The following is a 22555-nucleotide window of genomic DNA, read 5'->3' as shown; positions in this document are numbered from 1 at the left end:
TACTGAGAATGAATAATTGATTGCGATTGATACTATGCTTAACTATTTAATTGATTGCAGTTGGTTCGCAAAACCAAGTAGTTGATTGCCAAGATGCACGTTAATTGCAAGACTTGAGTGCTCAAAATTCTTGCCAATTTGAAAAAAAAGATGATAGAAAAGCATGGCATTATCTGGATCTTTTCAAACTGCGTAATGTTAAAAGAGAATGCTGTTTTGATCCTAAAACGAATAAAGTTATTTAATTTTGCTTATTCGAAGAGGGTTTTTACGTTTATTAAAGGGAAATATGAGGGTAATAATTCAATTATTTGAAAAATTCACAATGGATTGATTTGTTTATCGACAGTCAATTAAATTGCAATCAATTATTCCAATTCTCTATCCACCACTTTTCTGCGCAATCCTAGGACAGTAGATGGGAGGACTATATCAAACCATTTTTTTTGGTTGTACCAATTTTTCCGTATCATTGCTCTCAAACGACGTTTTTACCAATAAAATTATTCATGTTGAATTGAATTGAATTTGAATTTCACCATAACAGCAATAGAAATTATGGTAAATAGTAAGCATTAATGAATGGCGGGCATCCCAAAGAGGCTTACGTCTCATTGAGTGGGTAGCCCCCAGATATACTGAAGGAGGAGACCCCAAGCATGTAAAAAAATGAGGTCTTCGTACGATTCGAAGAGGAGTATTGGTATTCCGAAGGTTTTCAAGCTGATGCAAGTTTGTTTATGACTTGAAGTCAAGGACTTCTTTCTGATTGACCATTTACCTCCGTTTTCGAAATTTGGCAGCTACTCCTCCAACGCCAATTGCCGAGCCCCCCACCCCATCTACGTACCCCCACAATAACTAAAAATAGTGTTCTTTAAGTTGACTCTTTCCGAAATTGACTTTTTCCACGTCAATTCGAAACGAAAAGTTCAAGTGAGTGCTTGTTACTCTAGTTGAAGGCTATTTTAGAGCTGCTATTATAAGCAGAACTAAATTTAACAGATTCTTAATCAAAATTTAACATAGCATTTAAAAAAAGTTTTTTGGTCCGTTTCTTTTACATTTTGATCATCTTTTTAAAACTGCAGATCTACGAAGCTATTGCGGCTATTTTTTGGCAATCTGCCAGCTATGTTTGTTATAGCTGACCTAACACGTGCTAATGTAGTCAATATTCTTGAATTCAGAGATTCGCCATACCTGATTTCTTAGTTAAATTAGGTGTCGGCATCCCGAGAATGAATAATTGATTGCGATTGATACTATGCTTACCATTTAATTGATTGCAGTTGTTTTGGAAAACCAAGTAGTTGATTGCCAAGATGCACGTTAATTGCAAGACTTGAGTGCTCACAATTGTTTCCAATGTAAAGAAAAAGATGATAGAAAAGCATGGCATTATCTGGATCTTTTCAAACTGCATAATGTTTAAAGAGAATGCTAATTTGATCCTAAAACGAATAAAGTTATTTAAATTAGTTTATTCGAAGAGGGGTTTTACGTTTATAAAAGGGAAATATGAGGGTAATAATTCATTTATTTGAAAAATTCACAGTTGATTGATTTGTTTATCGACAGTCAATTAAATTGCAATCAATTATTCCAATTCTCTATCCACCACTTTTCTGCGCAATCCTAGGACAGTAGATGGGAGGACTATATCAAACCATTTTTTTTGGTTGTACAAATTTTTCCGTATCATTGCTCTCAAACGACGTTTTTACCAATTAAATCATTCATGTTGAATTGAATTGAATTTGAATTTCACCATAACAGCAATAGAAATTATGGTAAATAGTAAGCATTACTGAATGGCGGGAATCCCAAAGAGGCTTACGTCTCATTGAGTGGGTAGCCCCCAGATATAGTGAAGGAGACCTCAAGCATGTTAAAAGTGAGGTCTTCGTACGACTTGAAAAGGAGTATTGGTATTCCGAAGGTTTTGAAGCTGAAGCAAGTTTGTTTATGACTTGAAGTCAAGGACTTCTTTCTGATTGACCATTTACCTCCTTTTTCAAAATTTTGCAGCTACTCCTCCAACACCAATTGCCGAGCCCCCCACCCCATCTACGTACCCCCACAATAACTAAAAATAGTGTTCTTTAAGTTGACTCTTTCCGAAATTGACTTTTTTCCACTTCAATTCGAAGCGAAAAGTTCAAGTGAGTGCTTGTTACTCTAGTTGAAGGCTATTTTAGAGCTGCTATTATAAGCAGAATTAAGTTAAACAGATTCTTAATCGAAATTTAAAATAGCATATAAAAAAGTTTTTTGGTCCGTTTCTTTTACTTTTTGATCATCTTTTTAAAACTGCAGATCTACGAAGCTATTGCGGCTATTTTTTGGCAATCTGCCAGCTATGTTTGTTATAGCTGACCTAACTTGTGCTAATGTAGTCAATATTCTTGACTTCAGAGATTCGCCATACCTGAATTCTTAGTTAAATTAGGTGTCGGCATGCTGAGAATGAATAATTGATTGCGATTGATAGTATGCTTAACCTTTTAATTGATTGCAGTTGTTTTGCAAAACCAAGTAGTTGATTGCCAAGATGCACGTTAATTGCAAGACTTGAGTGCTCAAAAGTCTTTCCAATTTAAAGAAAAAGATGATAGAAAAGCATGGCATTATCTGGATCTTTTCAAACTGCATAATGTTAAAAGAGAATGCTAATTTGATCCTAAAACGAATAAAGTTATTTTAATTAGCTTAATCGAAGAGGGTTTTTACGTTTATTAAAGAGAAATATGAGGGTAATAATTCAATTATTTGAAAAATTCACAGTTGATTGATTTGTTTATCGACAGTCAATTAAATTGCAATCAATTATTCCAATTCTCTATCCACCACTTTTCTGCGCAATTCTAGGACAGTAGATGGGAGGACTATATCAAACCATTTTTTTGGTTGTACCAATTTTTCCGTATCATTGCTCTCAAACGACGTTTTTACCAATTAAATTAGTCATGTTGAATTGAATTGAATTTGAATTTCACCATAACAGCAATAGAAATTATGGTAAATAGTAAGCATTACTGAATGGCGGGCATCCCAAAGAGGCTTACGTCTCATTGAGTGGGTAGCCCCCAGATATACTGAAGGAGGAGACCCCAAGCATGTAAAAAAATGAGGTCTTCGTACGACTCGAAGAGGAGTATTGGTATTCCGAAGGTTTTCAAGCTGATGCAAGTTTGTTTATGACTTGAAGTCAAGGACTTCTTTCTGATTGACCATTTACCTCCGTTTTCGAAATTTGGCAGCTACTCCTCCAACGCCAATTGCCGAGCCCCCCACCCCATCTACGTACCCCCACAATAACTAAAAATAGTGTTCTTTAAGTTGACTCTTTGCGAAATTGACTTTTTCCACTTCAATTCGAAACGAAAAGTTCAAGTGAGTGCTTGTTACTCTAGTTGAAGGCTATTTTAGAGCTGCTATTATAAGCAGAACTAAATTTAACAGATTCTTAATCAAAATTTAACATAGCATTTAAAAAAAGTTTTTTGGTCCGTTTCTTTTACATTTTGATCATCTTTTTAAAACTGCAGATCTACGAAGCTATTGCGGCTATTTTTTGGCAATCTGCCAGCTATGTTTGTTATAGCTGACCTAACTTGTGCTAATGTAGTCATTATTCTTGACTTCAGAGATTCGCCATACCTGAATTCTTAGTTAAATTAGGTGTCGGCATACTGAGAATGAATAATTGATTGCGATTAATACTATGCTTAAACATTTAATTGATTGCAGTTGTTTTGCAAAACCAAGTAGTTGATTGCCAAGATGCACGTTAATTGCAAGAGTTGAGTGCTCAAAAATCTTGCCAATTAGAAGAAAAAAGATGATAGAAAAGCATGGCATTATCTGGATCTTTTCAAACTGCATAATGTTAAAAGAGAATGCTAATTTGATCATAAAACGAATAGAGTCATTTTAATTAGCTTATTCAGAGAGTGTTTTTACGTTTATTAAAGGGAAATATGAGGGTAATAATTCAATTATTTGAAAAATTCTCAATTGAATGATTTGTTTATCGACAGTCAATTAAATTGCAATCTATTATTCCAATTCTCTATCCACCACTTTTCTGCGCAATGCTAGGACAGTAGATGAGAGGACTATATCAAACCAATTTTTTGGTTGGACCAATTTTTTGTATCAATGCTCTCAAACGACGTTTTTACTGATAAAATTAGTCATGTTGAATTGATTTTGAATTTCACCATAACAGTAATAGAAATTATGGTAAATAGTAAGTATTACTGAATGGCGGGCATGCCAAAGAGGCTTATGTCTCATCGAGTGGGTAGCCCCCAGGTATACTGAAGGAGACATCACGCATGTCAAAAAATGAGGTCTTCTTACGACTCGAAGAGGAGTATTGGTTTTCCAAAGATTTTCAAGCTGAAGCAAGTTTGTTCGTAACTTAAAGTCAAGGACTTCTTTCTGATCGACTTTTTTCCTCCGTTTTCGAAATTCGGCAGCTACTCCCCCAACCCCAATTGCTGAGCCTCCCACCCCACCTACGTACCCCCACAATAACGAAAAATAGTGTTCTTTATGTGGACTCTTTCCGATATTGACTTTTCTCCTTTTCAATTCGAAGAGAAAAGATTAAGTGAGTGCTTGTTGCTCTAGTTGAAGGCTATTTTAGAGCTGCTATTATAAGCAGAATTAAGTTAAATAGATTCTTAATCGAAATTTAAAATAGCATTTAAAAAAGTTTTTTTTTGGTCCGTTTCTTTTACTTTTTGGTCATATTTTTAAAACTGCAGATCTACGAAGCTGTTGCGGCTATTTTTTGGCAATCTGCCAGCTATGTTTGTTATAGCTGACCTAACACGTGCTAATGTAGTCAATATTATTGACTTCAGAGATTCGCCATACCTGATTTCTGAGTTAAATTAGGTGTCGGCATACTGAAAATGAATAATTGATTGCGATTGATACTATGCTTACCGTTTAATTGATTGCAGTTGTTTCGCAAAACCAAGTAGTTGATTGCCAAGATGCACGTTAATTGCAAGATTTGAGTGCTCAAAATTCTTGCCAATTAGAAGAAAAAAGATGATAGAAAAGCATGGCATTATCTGGAGCTTTTCAAACTGCATAATGTTAAAAGAGAATGCTAATTTGATCATAAAACGAATAAAGTCATTTTAATTAGCTTATTCAGAGAGTGTTTTTACGTTTTTTAAAGGGAAATATGAGTGTAATATTTCAATTATTTGAAAAATTCTCAATTGAATGATTTGTTTATCGACAGTCAATTAAATTGCAATCAATTATTCCAATTCTCTATCCACCACTTTTCTGCGCAATGCTAGGACAGTAGATGAGAGGACTATATCAAACCATTTTTTTTGGTTGTACCAATTTTTCTGTATCATTGCTCTCAAACGACGTTTTTACCAATTAAATTAGTCATGTTGAATTGAATTGAATTTGAATTTCACCATAGCAGCAATAGAAATTATGGCGAATAGTAAGTATTACTGAATGGCGGGCATCCCAAAGAGACTTACGTCTCATTGAGTGGGTAGCCCCCAGATATACTGAAGGAGACCTCACGCATGTCAAAAAAATGAGGTCTTCGTACGACTCGAAGAGGAGTATTGGTATTCCAAAGGTTTTCAAGCTGAAGCAAGTTTGTTCATGACTTGAAGTCAAGGATATCTTTCTGATCGACCATTTACCTCTGTTTTCGAAATTTGGCAGCTACTCCTCCAACACCAATTGCCGAGCCCCCCACCCCATCTAAGTACCCCCACAATAACTAAAAATAGTGTTCTTTAAGTTGACGCTTTCCGAAATTGACTTTTCTCCATTTCAGTTCGAAGAGAAAAGATTAATTGTGTGCGTGTTACTCTAGTTGAAGGCTAATTTAGCATAGCATTTAAAAACATAGCCTTTAGAACATTTTTTTGGTCTGTTTCTTTTACTTTTTGGTCATCTTTTTAAAACTGCAGATCTACGAAGCTAATGCGGCTATTTTTTGGCAATCTGCCAGCTATGTTTGTTATAGCTGACCTTACACGTGCTAATGTAGTCAATATTCTTGACCTCAGAGATTCGCCATTCCTGATTTCTTAGTTAAATTAGGTGTCGGTATACTGAGAATGAATAATTGATTGCGATTGATACTATGCTTACCATTCAATTGATTGCAGTTGTTTCGCAAAACCAAGTAGATGATTGCCAAGATGCACGTTAATTGCAAGACTTGAGTGCTCAAAATTCTTGCCAATTAGAAGAAAAAAGATGATAGAAAAGCATGGCATTATCTGGAGCTTTTCAAACTGCATAATGTTAAAAGAGAATGCTAATTTGATCCTAAAACGAATAAAGTTATTTAAATTAGTTTATTCGAAGAGGGGTTTTACGTTTATTAAAGGGAAATATGAGGGTAATAATTCAATTATTTGAATAGTGTTCTTTAAGTTGACGCTTTCCGAAATTGACTTTTCTCCATTTCAATTCGAAGAGAAAAGATTAATTGTGTGCGTGTTACTCTAGTTGAAGGCTAATTTAGCATAGCATTTAAAAACATAGCCTTTAGAACATTTTTTTTGGTCTGTTTCTTTTACTTTTTGGTCATCTTTTTAAAACTGCAGATCTACAAAGCTAATGCGGCTATTTTTTGGCAATCTGCCAGCTATGTTTGTTATAGCTGACCTTACACGTGCTAATGTAGTCAATATTCTTGACCTCAGAGATTCGCCATTCCTGATTTCTTAGTTAAATTAGGTGTCGGTATACTGAGAATGAATAATTGATTGCGATTGATACTATGCTTACCATTCAATTGATTGCAGTTGTTTCGCAAAACCAAGTAGATGATTGCCAAGATGCACGTTAATTGCAAGACTTGAGTGCTCAAAATTCTTGCCAATTAGAAGAAAAAAGATGATAGAAAAGCATGGCATTATCTGGAGCTTTTCAAACTGCATAATGTTAAAAGAGAATGCTAATTTGATCCTAAAACGAATAAAGTTATTTTAATTAGCTTAATCGAAGAGGGTTTTTACGTTTATTAAAGGGAAATATGAGGGTAATAATTCAATTATTTGAAAAATTCACAATTGAATGATTTGTTTATCGACAGTCCATTAAGTTGCAATCAATTATTCCAATTCCCTATCCACCACTTTTCTGTGCAATGCTAGGACAGTAGTTGGGAGGACTATATCAAACCAATTTTTTTTGGTTGTACCAATTTTTCTGTATCATTGCTCTCAAACGACGTTTTTACCAATTAAATTAGTCATGTTGAATTGAATTGAATTTGAGTTTCACCATAACAGCAATAGAAATTATGGTAAATAGTGAGTATTACTGAATGGCGGGCATCCCAAAGAGGCTTAGGTCTCATTGAGTGGGTAGCCCCCAAAGAAGGAGACCTCACGCATGTCAAAAAAATGAGATCTTCGTATGACTCGAAGAGGTGTATTGGTATTCCAAAGGTTTTCAAGCTGAAGCAAGTTTGTTCCTGACATGATGTCAAGGACTTCTTTCTGATCGACCATTTACCTCCTTTTTCGAAATTTGGCAGCTACTCCTCCGACACCAATTGCCGAGCCCCCCACCCCATCTACGTACCCCCACAATAACTAAAAATAGTGTTCTTTAAGTTTTTTAATTGTTTTAATTTTTAATGGCCGGCCTCAGCTTCTCAGCCGGCTATTATAGCGCTCCTAATTTTTACGATACAAAGAATTTGACTTGCATCGGGGCGCTATCTTTAAGATCTGTTTACACATTTTCATGATTTTTGAAGTCAAATTGGAATAATGATTTTGGTCGCAACGGAACAGGAAGTGGAGCGAAGAAGTGAGTGGTTTATCGGCGTGAAATTTCTTTGCTCTATTTTTGAATTAGGGTGGCAAAATGGTGTTTGAACAAAAATTGGCTTTCTCGCTTGTGGTTTTTTGTTCACATGCGGCAATTTCACTTTGATTTTTACTGTTTTTATATTTTTTGGATCGGATTTTTTTCTAAATGGTTTTCTCTATCCATTCATAGTTCATTCCAGGCCTAGTTTTTTTGCTTGAACCAAATTTCAATTTCTCGCTGGTGGTTTGTTCACAATTTGATATGATTTTTTGGTTCTTTTTAAATGTTTTTGTCTGATTTTTTAGAAATGGTTTTTTGAATTCACTCATAATCCGTCTAGTTTTTTGCTTAGTCAATAAAAATTCTTTGAATTGTACGTCAGGACTTGTCCTGCTATGTTTTGTTTTGTTTTTTGACTTCGTTGAATAAAATTTTTTTGCTTTACCTTAGTTCTTGGCTTGTTCAACCTTTTGCGTGAATATTTTGACTTCTCTAGGCTAGTTTTGTTCTTCTCTCGTTCTGCTACAAGTGTTTTTAGACAGCAGTTGCTCAGCAAGGCAATTCAATTGCAAGGCAAAACAGTCTGTATCAAAAAACGAAATCAGAAAGAAACGGAAAAAACCCATAAAGCCTAATTTTAGTTGCCCGTTACTCGAACTTTGTTTTTAGTTACCATCTTTAATGCTCATTGGTATTGATACTAGCCCCTGTGTCGTCTATCTACGAAGAAAGAGTACGTTCAGCTCCAAAATGGACATCAAAATAGTTCGCAGCACTTTCAAATTGTTTGTACAAAAATCATTTTTTTCACTAGTTTTTTCTCTTCGTTCATTCCCAATCTTGGTTATGGGAATCAACCGTGTCTATTTTCCGGAAATCTGCCTGGTATGTTTCTTTTTGCTATTGCTGAATAGTGTAATGTTAGTTATATTGCATGACTCTTTGAGTCGTTTCCGATATTCTGTATTCTACCCCCTGTCTTTATGCGATTTTTCAATGGACCGATTTTTTGTCTGACCCATTTGACTTTTTGTCCTCAAAAACGAGATAAACAGTTAGCACCCAGAGGGCATTGAAAGGTCGAGGGCCTTCCTTGTCTCTAAGGCCGAGCGCTTTCCTAGTATGCGACTGACCGAAACTGTTTTTAAAGACAATTTCGTGGTATGAAGGGCGGTTTTCAATTTTGAAATTTTGACCCCCCACCCCACAGCCTCCCCCCACTACCCCCCCCCCGCTCGGCGGCCGGTTGAGAGCAATTCGCCCGAATTTAGTCGGCTATGATTTCGATCTATTGTCCGGTCACCTCTGCGCACTTACAGCGGAGGTTATTTGTTTCAGATCAATTCGTTAGGCAAGAGTTGGTTGTCTTATGGCTTTTGTTAATTTTAATCAATTCTAAAGTGGATATCGTTCATGTTTAACGTTATGGGTAGAAAGGTGAACCAATAATGTGAAAAAGACTTTTAAAATTGTCTTCCATAACTATAGTGCCGTTCACATCAAAGTAGGTAATTTAATTTTTCTTTTTCTATTTGATAGCTGAGGCTGTAGTTGATCTCATCTCCCTCTTATGATTCCGTAAAATAGGTCTGCATTCGTACAGTGGTTAGGAAATGTTTTGCTACTCCGTGACTATTGGTGGGTTGCTTTGCTCGCTTTGGCTGTGTCTCATGCAGATCAATTTTAAGGAGTTCCTAGTTGCTCTATCGTTAATTATTTATTGGTTGGTTCGTAGAGCTTTCAGTCATTAATCAGAGGTGAGAAGAAGACTTGGATGATTAAGGGTTAGTTTGTGCGTCATCAACCTTCAGACCGGCGTATATCAACTTCCTGTATTCAATTAAGAGGAAAGAGTCGGGTCAGGCGCGGATAGCTTCCGAGAATCGGTCATTTGGTTACTGTTAATCAAGTGAACTTGAACAGCTGTGTTTAGGAGTTGTTCTCTTTCTTCATTCGGGTGCTGAGGGGTTTGGAAGATGTGGAAGGCAGCAATTATCATCGATATTTCTACATTCTCGAGGTAACCAATCTCATCAACTATTTCGACTCGATTGTTTTTTAAATGGGGATCCTCTTCCTTTTTTTGAAAAAAATTATGTTCTAGAGCCTAGCAACGTGCAAATCCTTTCTGTTACTGGGGAAGCTGAGATCCGAGGAAACTGCAATCACGTTGACGGGAAAGTTGTTCAATTTATTCTTCCATGTTGTCAGGTTAGTTAGTACCTTGGGTTTCTGAAATTGGAAAGAATCTTTGAACGATTTGTTGCGATGATTTTTTGAACGTTGTGTCTTACGCAAAATTTTGGCTTGACCGATTTTTGACTTTTTGAGTGACTTTTACGCCCTTGCGTTTTGCGTGATCTAATAGTCTCTCTCATTCACAATTTCAAGCAGCTGAACTCAATTGGCGGCAAATCGATACTCAAAGTCAAATGAAAGTTGCGCCGAAACTGGTCCCATTTCTTCACCTTAAATCTTCATAGTGGTATATATTAACCTCTAATGAGCTTATTTGAAGCCCCTTGGTGAATTTTTTAGTCGCATTAGGGCTATACCCATCCCCCCCCCCCACTGAAGCAGGCTGTTGCTGGTAAATCAGTTGGTAAATCACGAGGGTAAATAAGTTGGTAAATCACGAGGGCAACAAAATGCAGAGCAGTTTTACGAGCTTCTGACTATGATTCAGCTAAACTTTTTTATAGCTGCGAAGTTGTGAGCTTAGCGGAGCTATATTGCGGTGCTCTGGGTTTTTTTACAATTCAAAGAACTTGAATTGTATTGGGGCGCTGTCTTTTTAAGATGTGTTCACAGTTTCATGATTTTTGAAGTCAAATTGGAGTAGTGATTTTGTTCACGACGAAACAGGAAGTGGAGCGAAAAAGCGAATTGTTTTGCGGCGTGAAAGTTCTTTGCTCTAATTTTAAAGTGGAGTGAGAAAACGGTGTTTGAACAAAAATTCGCTTTCTCGCTGGTGGTTGTTTTGTTCACATGTGGCAATTTCACTTTGATTTTAACTGTTTTTTCAATGTTTTGGATTGGATTTTCCTAGGTGGTTTTCCCAATCCATTCATAGTTCATTCTAGGTCTATTTTTTGTTTAGTCAATGAAAATTTTTTGAATTGTACTTCAGGACTTGTCCTGCTATGTTTTTTTTATTTCGTCGTCTCCATCGATGATTCCTGCGACCTGACAGCTTGGAATTGACTTTGATTTCTACTGCTCTGCAGTTAAAATTTGTGTGCGTGAAGTCATGTGTTCTGCTTTTAGGTCAATTGCGTGACTTACCTCACTCAAAAAATGACTTCTGAACTCGCTTAATGAACTTTAAACTGTATGAACATTTACTAGTTAATGGCCAATAGTGTGCATCTATGTAGTGCAAAAGGCATATGCACTAATTCTTGAGGATTAGAGTCTTGAGTTTTTGATTGCGAATAATTATTTTGGAAAAGCTCTTTTAGGGCTTTTTTCTTACAGAGCGTATGTGTCTCATAAAAATGACAGTCTGAATCTAATCCAAAAAGTCTGGTGATCTAATCCAAAATGTCTAGTGGTCTATTAAAGGACTGGCGGTTGATCTGTTTATCTTATTTCTTAAGTTGTTTCAATTCCTTGGAAAACCACAAGCGTCTATCGCGGCTATTTTTCAGCAATATGCTGGCTGTGTTCTGAGATTTTTTTCTGTTTTTCTTTCTTGTTTTTACCTACTTTTAAGTGCTATCAAACGATATTTCTAACAGTTATGCAGGCCTTGTTTATTCTTAATGTACTTTTTTTCGACATTTTTTTAAAAATGGTTTGCCTTTGTTTGGAAATGGTAATTGTTTGAATCAGAATCGGAGTAAAAGTGCTGCAAGTTCACGTCCCTGGGGCTAAAGAAACGCGAAGCTCAGTTGAAACGACAAAATGGTAAGTGAAAATTGGCATTTCTACCAATTTGTTACCTTTCTGTTGATATCTCAATATCAAACCAATTGAGGAGATATGTTCTGAAATGATGGTTGTAGCAATTATATTAGTCCTGGTGGTCTTTGTTAATGCGATTTCTCCACCGACCTTTCGTCTGATCGTTCTTTTTAGTTTAAGCATTTGGCTTTTCGTCTTCAAAAACGGGATAACTAGGTAGCACTCGCAGGGCAATAAAATCTCTGAGAGCCCTATGCTTTACTGTGATCTAAGAATGCGGTTCACTAAAACTGTTATGAGGAGGAGACAATTTCATCGTGTGAATTTCGTTTCTTAATCTTAAAAAATTGAACAAAAAATGAAACACCCTCAGTCATTTATTCCCCTTCAGTCACCCCCTCACCAACGCTCCCCCTGTTTCAGTCTCCTTGTCTCAATATTGCTTTTGGACTTTGAGACTATTCGTTTTCAAAATTTTAAATAACTTTTTAAGATAGCCCGCATTTTTTGATACTTTGGTTAATTGATACCTTGGTTGTATCGTCAAATTTTCCAATTGCTTTTTAATAAGTGATGTTGACGGTCTTTAAACTAAGGTATTTTAAAAATTACGTGGGCGATAATTCAGGGCTTGTCCTGTTGTTTTTTAATTACTCTCGAACGAAGTTCGTAGCAATTATTGTAAACGTGTTGGTCTTTTTTATGCAAATGTTTCGCTTGACCGTTTTTCAGTTTTCTGGAGCTTTCTTGGACGTCTCAAGTGACTTTTTCACGCTTTCATACTTCATTTTTGAATGATCTCTATTGTTCTCACTCGTAGTAATGCTTGTTGTTAAAATAAAATCAATTACAGCAAAGTTAAAATAAGGCCCAGTTAAAATAGCCCAGTGGGCAGTGCTTCTGGTGAGGGATCGGGAGGTCAATGGTTCGAATCCCGGCGTGGTTAACTCTTTTTGCGCCCATAAAGAAATTTGTCTAGGCTACGCCCCCTGAATTAAATTGCCTTGCCTGTCGTTCGAGAGTTCGTCCGACATTAGTCGGTTTATGTTTGTACTTCGTCAATCAGAAATATCATTATTACGTTATTACTTAATTTGACCTGATTTTATTCTCCGCTCATTCTACCCAAAGCGCTTTTAAACTGGAATGGTAAGACTGCTTTAGAAGCCCTTTATTTAAGTTTTGTTTTAATTAGAGTTAGCTACCAGGTCTAGTGTTTACTATAGTCGAAGCACTTAAAGTATTAAAAAATGGTGGTGTTACGCGTTTATTTTTCATCTTTTAGCTGGCTTGAAATTGGAAAACATTAGCGAGTTGGCGCGACTTCTGTTTTGGCTGCTTTTTTTGTGTTGCATTCGGATTGTTGTCTTTTTAAAGCTGTTGCTCAGGACTTTTCCTTATGTTTTATTATCTGTTCTAAATGTCCGAGGACAATGTATTCATGCCATTTTCAGGTGAAATGTTTCGTCTTCTTTTATGCTGTTTTTAATTGCTCACGATTGAGAAGCAATTGTTGTAAACGTGTGTCTTTTTTATGCAAATGTTTTGCTTGACCGTTTTTGCGCTTTTCTTCTAGGATAATCTTTGATTTTTCAAGTGACGTTTGCACGCTTCGTCCATTTTTTTCTTGATTTTGGAGTGATTTCAATTGCTCTCCTTCCGAAATAGTTTATTGTTCAAACAAAACCGATTGTTAGAGTGACGATGACAAGGCAAGGGTAGCCGAGTGAGTAATGCCTCTGTCGAGGTGACAGAATCGGAATCAGGAGGTCGGGGTTCGAACTCAAACTTAGTCTGTTGTTTTTGCGCCCATAAAGAAAATTTTATCTAGGCTACAGCCCCTGAATTAAATTGCCCCGCATGTCATTCGAGAGCAATTTGTCCGACGTCAGTCGGTTTATGTGTTGACAATTGCGAGCTTGGCTCTTTACTTTTGTTTAAACTTTAAGTGATTTTCCTCCCCAACTCTCAAATTCGTCTTTTGCTAACTTTAAATGGAGTGTTTCAGGTCACTGAAGACATATCTTTGTGCTGAAGGCTATTTGATAGCTGTTTTCAGCAGCAGAATCTGACCAAATTTGCTGAAAATGTTCATTCTGTTTCTTATAGATTTTTATTAGCCGCTGTCAGCCTCTCAACGGCTTTTGAGATTCCGTATTGCTGCTCTGTCTATTTTCGTGGGATGTTTACCGTGAGTCTGAGATTTCAAAACGTTATAGACACGTAACCCGCAGTGGGGATTAAGTTTCATTAGAGGCCCTCATCTACCTTAAGTAGTCTTTCAGATGCTGAGAGCACCGAACCAGATGGCTAAATACAAGTTAAAGGTTATTCAGCCCAAAATGGTTCAATTTTCCAGGTTTATGTCGTTGTCAGTTTTTAATAGCCGCACAGCGATAGCTGGGGCTATTATTGGCCTTCTCTTGGTTTTTTTACAATTCAAAGAATTTGAATTGTATTGGGGCGCTGTCTTTTTACGACTCGAAGAGGAGTATTGGAGAAGTCCTTTTTTTTTTTTAATCAATTTTATTGGAGTGAATTTTTAAGCGGGAAATGAAACGCGTGAAAAAATTTGGAGTGATTTGGTTGCTGAACAAAAGCGAAGAGCGGAGCGAAAAGAGAGTGGTTTTTTGTTCATACCGCTGTTTTTGAGAGAGCGAGAAATTGATGTGTGAAAAAATTTTCTCTGAGCGAGCGAAATTTTTTTGTTCACATGCGGCTTTTCAAAGCAGTTTTTTGCAATTTTTCTTGTTTATGAGGTCTGATTTTGATATTGTATTGGATTTGGGCTCGTTCTGAAAGGAATTGAAGGTTTCAAGTAGTTAATTGGAGTTTTATGCAAATTTCGAGGTTTTTGATCAGTTTTGCTGATTTTTCGACGAAATTTATTGTATTTTGGCCTTTTGTTTTGTTTTACTGCGTTAAGTGCAATTTGCATAGAAGCTCGTTGCTCAAAGAATATCAAGGATATAAATTGATTACAATTTTGTTGGTATAAAACATTTTTTTCTGAAGAAAAATGACAGAGAAATAGAAAATTTTTTAACCAATTTTTTAATTTTTTGCTTTTTTTCGTTCTTTTTTTCAATCGTAGACAATTTTTTTAGCTTGTTATGACTTGCCCATTATTTGCTCTTGAGCAATTCTTTGCTCTATTTGCTCAAAGTAACTTTATTTGGCGTTATTTTTTCTTGTAAGATTTAAAAAAACACCTTACTTTTTCTCGTTTTTTTTTTGTTCAATTTGGTTTTAAATGTCGTTTCTTTTCTTCCTCAACCTTTGATAGCATTTGGGGAGTTTTCTAGTGGAATTCAGTTGTTTTAGTTCTTTTGGATGTCTCTCATTTCGATTGATAATAGTTTTGAGTTGTTTTTGTTAAAGAAAATCGAGTAAATCAGAACAAATTTTGGCCACTTTTTGTCTTTTTTCTAATTTTTTTGCCTATTTCTTCCAATTTAATGTTTTTTTGTTTTTAAGTTATTCCCAATTAGAAGCATTTTTGTAGGTGTTGATTCTTTGATTTTGCACTTGAAGGCTTAGCAGGGCAGTTTTCATTTAAACAAATTATACAAAACTCTAATTCGTTAAAGAGTTTTTCTTAGTCTTTTTTTAGTTTGTTGTTCAACGTTTCTCTGCAACTACTAGGTGGGCGATTGATCAAGCCAAATTTATAACTAATTGATTTCTATGAGTTATGGATGGGAAGCTGCATGTTATCTTTTTGTAGAGAATTTTGAATTTTGTTTGGATTTTTAGAGAATATTATTTTTTGCTTTTGTTCTTTGTCAAGTTTCCACTTCTCCAGTCTTTTATTTGTGAATTGGTTACAATGTCTGTTGATTGGTAATATGCTTATGATGCATCTGATTAGTGAGAATAGCCTGATTTCTACTTCGAGTCGTTTCCGGAATTCTTCCGGCTATGTTTTTTTTTTTTTTAAGATCTGTTCACACATTTTCATGATTTTTGAAGTCAAATTGGAGTAGTGATTTTGGTCACGCCGAAACAGGAAGTGGAGCGAAAAAGCGAGTGGTTTTGCGGCGTGAATTTTTTTCGCTCTAATTTTAAAGTAGAGTGAGAAAACGGTGTTTGAACAAAAATTCGGTTTCTCGGTAGTGATTTTTTGTTCACATGCGGCAATTTCACTCTGATTTTGACGGTTTTTTCGATTTTTTGGATCTGATTTTTTTCTAAATGGTTTTCCCAATCCATTCACAGCTCTTTCTAGGCCTAGTTTTTTGTTTGAATTAAATTTTAATTTCTCGACAGTAGTTTTTTTGTTCACATGCGGCATTTTGACATTGATTTTTTGTTTTTTTTTATCTGATTTTTTTAAATGGTTTTCTCAATTCACTGATATTCCATTCTAGGTCTAGTTTTTTTTGTTTAGTCAATGAAAATTCTTTGAATTGTACGTCAGGACTTGTCCTGCTATGTTTTTTTATTTCGTCGTCATGATTTTTGTTGCGACCATATGACGTCACAGCCACTTTTTGTTCATTCGTTCATGCAATTTCAACTGAATTGCATGTGTGACGTCATTTTTCGCTCTTAGTGGAGCGAGTTTTTTTGTTCATGCGCGTGATTAAATTTTTGGTCACACTTGACTTACCTCACTCTCAAAAATGACTTCCTCACTTTGAAATTGACTTTTATTTACTTTAATTCAAAGAGATAAGGTCAAATGGGCGTGTGTCACTCTAAATGAAGGTTATTTGAGATCAGCGAATAGAGGCAGCAATAACTTATACAGATTTTTAATCAAAATATAACAGATCAGCCCTCAATGAAAAGACGAATTTTTTTGTCTGTCTTTTTTACTGTTTTTTTAGACTGCCGATCTACGAATCTATTGCGGCTATTTTCTGGCAGTCTGCCAGCTATGTTTTTATAGGTTTGTATTATTTTTTTCAAAGTTCATCAAGGTCTTTTGCAAGCCATAATTTTTTTTCATGTATGTTTTTGTGCTATCTGCATTGCAAACCTAAACACCCAAAATACTAGTGATTTTTGCAAATTTTTTAGTAAATTAAAAATTGTCATTTTTTGGGTTCATTGATATTTGAATTGCCTGTGAAATTTGAATTGCCAGAGAAATGAATGGCTGCGAAGATATTAATATCATGAATTGTAGCAACTTAATAAAATTTGCAAGTTATTTAATTTGAAAATATTTGTCATTATTCATTGTTTCAAACTTTAGAGGCCTTTAAACACCTTTTCAAAGCCTGTGCGTGAGTTAATGGGGTTTTAACTGGATAAAATTTGGTATTCAGGATATTATCTTCGAGAAGTTTAGCAATGCTTACATTTCTCTTTTTTATATGTTTGGGAGACTTTGACTGGCATTGTGCAATTCGGGTATAATAGTTTTCAGTCAATTCTTTGGGTTGTATTTCAGAACATTCCCTGCGTTTTAAATTTCGTTTTTTCCTTTCGATCAAGTTTTTTGTTTTACATAAGACACGACATTCTCGTTTGAATCCTGAGTTACCTCATTAATAGCCGCATCATCAATTCTAGGCGGCTATTATAGCGCTCCTAAATTTTTACAATCCAAGAATTGGATTGTATTGGTGCTCTGTCTTTTTTTACAATTCAAAGAATTTGAATTGTATTGGGGCGCTGTCTTTTTACGACTCGAAGAGGAGTATTGGAAAAGTCCTTTTTTTAATCAATTTTATTGGAGTGATTTTTGAAGCGGGAAATGAAACGCGTGAAAAAATTTGGAGTGATTTTGGTGCTGAACAAAAGTGAAGAGCGGAGCGAAAAGAAAGTGGTTTTTGTTCATACCGCTGTTTTTGAGAGAGCGAGAAATTGATGTTTGAAAAATTTTCTCTAAGCGAGCGAAATTTTTTTGTTCACGTGCGGCATTTTAAAGCAGTTTTTTTCATTTATTTTGGTTAAGAGGTTTCGTTATGATTGTTTATTAATTTTAGGCTGGTTTCGGTAGTGGTTAGAAGGTTTCTGGAAATTAATATGAATTTTAGATAATTCGGAGGTTTTTATTGTATTTTGCTGATTTTCGGGCTAATTTTTGCGTTTTTTTGACGATTATTTTGTTTTACTGGCTCAAATGGGTATTGAAGAAACCCCTTCTACTTGAGCGATTTTATGATAACAATTGGTTACAGTTTTGTGGGTAAGAATCATTTTTTTTGTTGAGAAATATGACAAGAAATAGCGAAAATTGGAACTATTTTTCTTAAGTTTCTTTGCCTATTATGACTTGACTCTTGTTTTGCGTGCATCTGGATACCCTATTGGCTGAAGGGAATTTTTATTTGGATTTATATGTTTTTTTAAATACTAAAAAGTAATTTAGTAATTTTTTCTAGTTTTTCAGTGAAAGTTGTTTTTAAGAGCTTTTTTTTCATAATTTAGCCTAAAGTATTTTTTTCAAAATTCACAGAAGTAGTTTTTGTAAGTACTAGTTGTTTTGGTGAAGTTATTTTGGCAGAGATTGTTTTTTTGGGATCTAAATTTATGACAAAATTTGATCAGATTTTTCATCATATTTTAACAGATTTGATTTTATTGTTTTTACTTTTTCGTTTCATGACTTTGTTTCAAGATAATCATAAATTAGTGAAGGCACGTTTTTTTGACGAGTAGTTGGATGGCGTTTAAATGGATTTTCACTTCGAGTCGTTTCCGGAATTCTTCCGGCTATGTTTTTCTTAAGATCTGTTCCCACATTTTCATGATTTCTGAAGTCAAATTGGAGTAGTGATTTTGGTCACGCCGAAACAGGAAGTGGAGCGAAAAAGCGAGTGGTTTTGCGGTGCTCTAAATTTAAACTAGAGTGAGAAAACGGTGTTTGAACAAAAATTCGCTTTCTCGCTAGTGTTTTTTTGTTCACATGCGGCAATTTCACTTTGATTTTTACTGTTTTTTCGATTTTTGGATCGGATTTTTTCTAAATGGTTTTTCCAATCCATTCATAGTCCGTTCTAGGCCTAGTTTTCTGTTTAGTCAATGAAAATTCTTTGAATTTTTTGTCAGGACTTGTCTTGCTATGTTTTTTTTATTTTTGTAAGATGTTTTCACACATTTTTTCATGACTTTGAGCTTTCAAAACGGGATAAACAGGTAAAGCTCAGCGGGCATCAAGTTTCATTAGAGTCCCTTAGCCGCGTTTAGTAGTTCTTCAAAAAGTTGTTAAAGTTGGTAAAGGTCTTTTGCAAGACGTAATTACTTTTTGTGGCCATTTCAAGAGCTATATGTATTGCTACACCAAACATAAACACGGTAATTTACTCTAATTTTTAAATTTTTTTCGAGTTTATTTGAATATTTTTGTGGTTTCAGCTCTTGGTGTAACAATAATAGGTTATTTTATAGATTCTAGGGTTAATGGAATGGTTATCAATTGCACGAATTTTACCATTTCTTTGGATAAAACTTGAAGTTTTTCCAATTTTCTGACATTAATTGTTATTATTCAAGTTTTCCAGCTCCAGGGGGCAAGAAGTCTTGTCTAGGATTTGCTAATAGTTTACTGCAAAACTTTTATTGGCCATGGCATAAGCCAATTTTTTGCAAATTTTTTAAAATTGTTGTCAATTTTCAGGTTTCTCGAACCTGAACAGCCAAAACATTTCCCTTAGGTTTTGATAAGAGGTTACTGCATGGTTTCTAGTGGTAATGGGGAATGTGTTTCAAGATTTTAGTATTACAAATTTTAGCGACTTTCAAATTGTAAGTTTTTCTTTGACTTCCTGAAATTTTAGTCTTTTTCCTCAGTGACCAGGGGTTTGCTGACATTGAGTTTGCTAGTATGTTACTGCAGAGTTTTTAGTGGCAACAAAATAGTTTTCTGTTTTTTTAGATTGCAAATATAAGTAATTTTTTAAATAAAGCTTGCAATTTAAATTTTTTTGATTGTTTTCAAATTTTGATTTTTTGTCATTTTCTGAGTTTAACTATTTTATTGGCCAACGAAATCTTTTAAATGTTGCAGATGAGTTACAAGACAGAACTCCACAGAGAAAAAATGAATTTGAACATTTTTTCCAGACACATTACCGAAAAATGTCTTTAAATTTTTCCTTTTCATTTGAAGCATTTTTCACATTTCTTTTCGAAGCAATTGTCATTTTTTTCGAGATTACCTACCTTTAGTGTCAAATTAATCTCTTTCAGGCCTTTTGCGTGTGTTAATGACTATATTGCATTGTGTGATAAATGGCCTTCAGGTTAAAAGCTTCAAGAGTTTTAGGAATAATTGTTTTTTGTTTAGTTTGATTCTTTTACTTTCGAGATTTCGTCTGTTTGGCTGGGATTGTTCAATTGATCTGCTGGTCAGATACATTAGGTCTGTTTTTCATTCAATTTCTTGGATTGTCTTTCAGGACTTGTCCTGCTATGTTTTTTTTTCAAGATGTGTTCAGACATTTTTTCAATGACTTTGATCTTTCAAAACGAGATAAACAGGTAAAGCCCAGCGGGCATTTAGTTTCATTAGAGGCCCAAAGTGGGTTTTAGTTATCTTTCAAGTTCTTAGAGTGGTGGAGCTGCTGGGATGGCCTTAATTCAAGGTTGAAAGGTCATTTTTAGGAGTTTTTGGGCTCAAAATGGTGCAATTTTTCATTTTTTTTGTAATTTTTTGAATTTCGGTTTGATTAGTCTTAGTTTGAAGTTTTTAAAAGTCGATGAAGGCCTTTTGGGAGACAAAATTACGCGTTATGACCATTTTATGAGCTATGTGATTTGGTACTACTAACACAAACACGCAAAATCATACTAATTTTTTCAATTTTTTTCAAGTTTTTTGAAAATTTTTGTCATTTTTTGAGTTTTTCCAGCTTCAAGGGCCTGGGAATCTCCTTTAAGGTTTGACAATAGGGTTCTGTTTATTTTCTTTGGATTGTTTTGAAAAAGGGATTGGTTTTCAACATTTTAATGTCTCGAACTTTAGAATTTTTTTGGATAAAATCTGCAATTTTTTTGAGGTTTCCTAAAGTTTTTGTCAATTTTTGATATTTGACCACTCTCAAGTGCCAGAAAACTTATTTCAAGGTCTGATAAAAAGTTACTGCATTGTTGTTAGTTTCAATTGATTTGTTTTGTTTTTTCAAAAGTTTAACCCCTCGAATTTTAGAATTTTTTTGGTAAAATTTGCTATTTTTTCCAGTTTTTTCAAAACATTTGTCTTTATTTCATTTTTCTTGTATCAGTAACCAGGTAACCTCATCCAGGGTTTGATAGCTTGTTATTAATTACTTGCTCTCGGCAATTGAATGGCTTTCAACATTTTAATAGAACGAATTTCTATTTTTTGAAATTTGAAATTATTTCTAAAAACTATTGCCTATCGATCTCTGAGCTAATGAATTTTTTAAGGCTTGGAATTGGGTTACTGAATAGCCTCTAGAGACACAGAAATGATTCCGAAGATATTAATATCACGATTTTTAGCACCATTTCTTTAAAATTTGCAATTGATTTCATTTTTTAAAAAAATTTTCGGTCATTGTCAAGTTAATCGATCTTCAAGGGGCAATGAATTTTTTCGGGTCTTCCAGATATAACACTGGACCGATCTCAGAAACAAAAATTGATTTTTAACATATTTTTGAAATAGGTATATTTAAAGGGATCAATTTTTGCCTTTGGGTTAAATGCTTAAGAGTTTTAGCAATGAGTATATTTTTGTTTAGTTTGTTTGATTAATTTAGTTTCTCATTTTTCTTGATGATTTTGTCTGTGTTTTGGCTGGTATTGTTCAGTTAATCTGCTGCTCAGGTAGAGTACTTATAATTTTTTTATTCAATTCTTTGGATTGTATTTCAGGACTTGTCCTGCTATGTTTTTTTTACTTCGTCTAACAGATTTTTGTTTCGTCTTACCGTGACTTCTTGGAATTGACTTTTTCAATGACTTACCTCACTCAAAAAAATGACTTCTGAGCTCACTTTTGAAACTTTAATTTTTATGAACATTTACTTAATAAAGGTCAATAGTGTGCATCTAATTAGTGCCAAACATATGCCCTAATTCTTGAATATTAGAGTCTTGAGTTTTTGATTCCGAATATTAATTTTGGGATCTTTTCCGTTTTTACCCCCCCCCCAAATATTGCACGTGCATATGGGGGGTGCAAATAATATGCGCCCACTAAACTAAGGGGGCACAAATGGAAAAGGTCCTAATTTTGAAAAGCCCTTTTAGGTCTTTCTCCTTATAGAGCTTATGTGTCTCATAAAAATGACAGTCCGAAGCTAACCCAAAAAGTCTAGTGGTCTATTAAAGGACTGGTGGTCGATCTGTCTATTTTATTTCTATAGTTGTTTCAATTCATGTAACGCCACAAGCGTCTATCGCGGCTATTTTCCGGCAATCTGCCGGCTATGTTTTTTTTGTTTCGCCTGAATGGGTTTTGAATTCTTTCACTCATTGAATTAGTGAATATGGCACAGGTCAAAAGAGCAAAATCAAAAGAAAGGGGTTAAACCGATAAAGCCGGCCCTTAAGTCAATGTGCATTAGGTTATCAAAGTTCATTACAGCCGTTGCCAGCTCTCATTAGCAGTAAGCTTACACTCTTTAGCAGTAAGCTCATTAGCCTTCACTTTAGAAGCTGAATTAAAAATACATTTGGAATCTAACTGAAACTGCACACCAATTTGGAGCTGTTTTTGACACTTCTTTCATCTCTTCTTTTCTTTTTCATTGCCGCCGTCAGCCTCTCAACAGCTATTATTTAAGCGCTCTCCTTTTTACAATTCAAAGAATTTGAATTGTATTGGGGCGCTGTCTTTTTTTTTAAGATCTGTTCACACATTTTCATGATTTTTGAAGTCAAATTGGAG

At 34.9% G+C, this 22555-nt stretch overlaps 1 protein-coding gene across 1 annotated transcript in view; it reads left to right on the top strand.

The window, feature by feature from the left end:
- Positions 1 to 22555, top strand: part of LOC142337565 (sister chromatid cohesion protein PDS5 homolog A-like) — a 73751-nt gene that overhangs the window by 34590 nt on the left and 16606 nt on the right. The window contains exons 3-4 of the mRNA XM_075386890.1: positions 9770 to 9856; positions 9941 to 10047. Coding sequence (XP_075243005.1) covers positions 9770 to 9856; positions 9941 to 10047 — 194 coding nt within the window. The remainder of the gene's footprint in view (positions 1 to 9769; positions 9857 to 9940; positions 10048 to 22555) is intronic.

This window comes from Convolutriloba macropyga, chromosome 4 (genome assembly GCF_964194025.1).
Source record: "Convolutriloba macropyga chromosome 4, txConMacr16.3, whole genome shotgun sequence".
NCBI lineage: Eukaryota > Metazoa > Xenacoelomorpha > Acoela > Convolutidae > Convolutriloba > Convolutriloba macropyga.
This window is presented reverse-complemented; position numbering and strand designations above follow the sequence as displayed.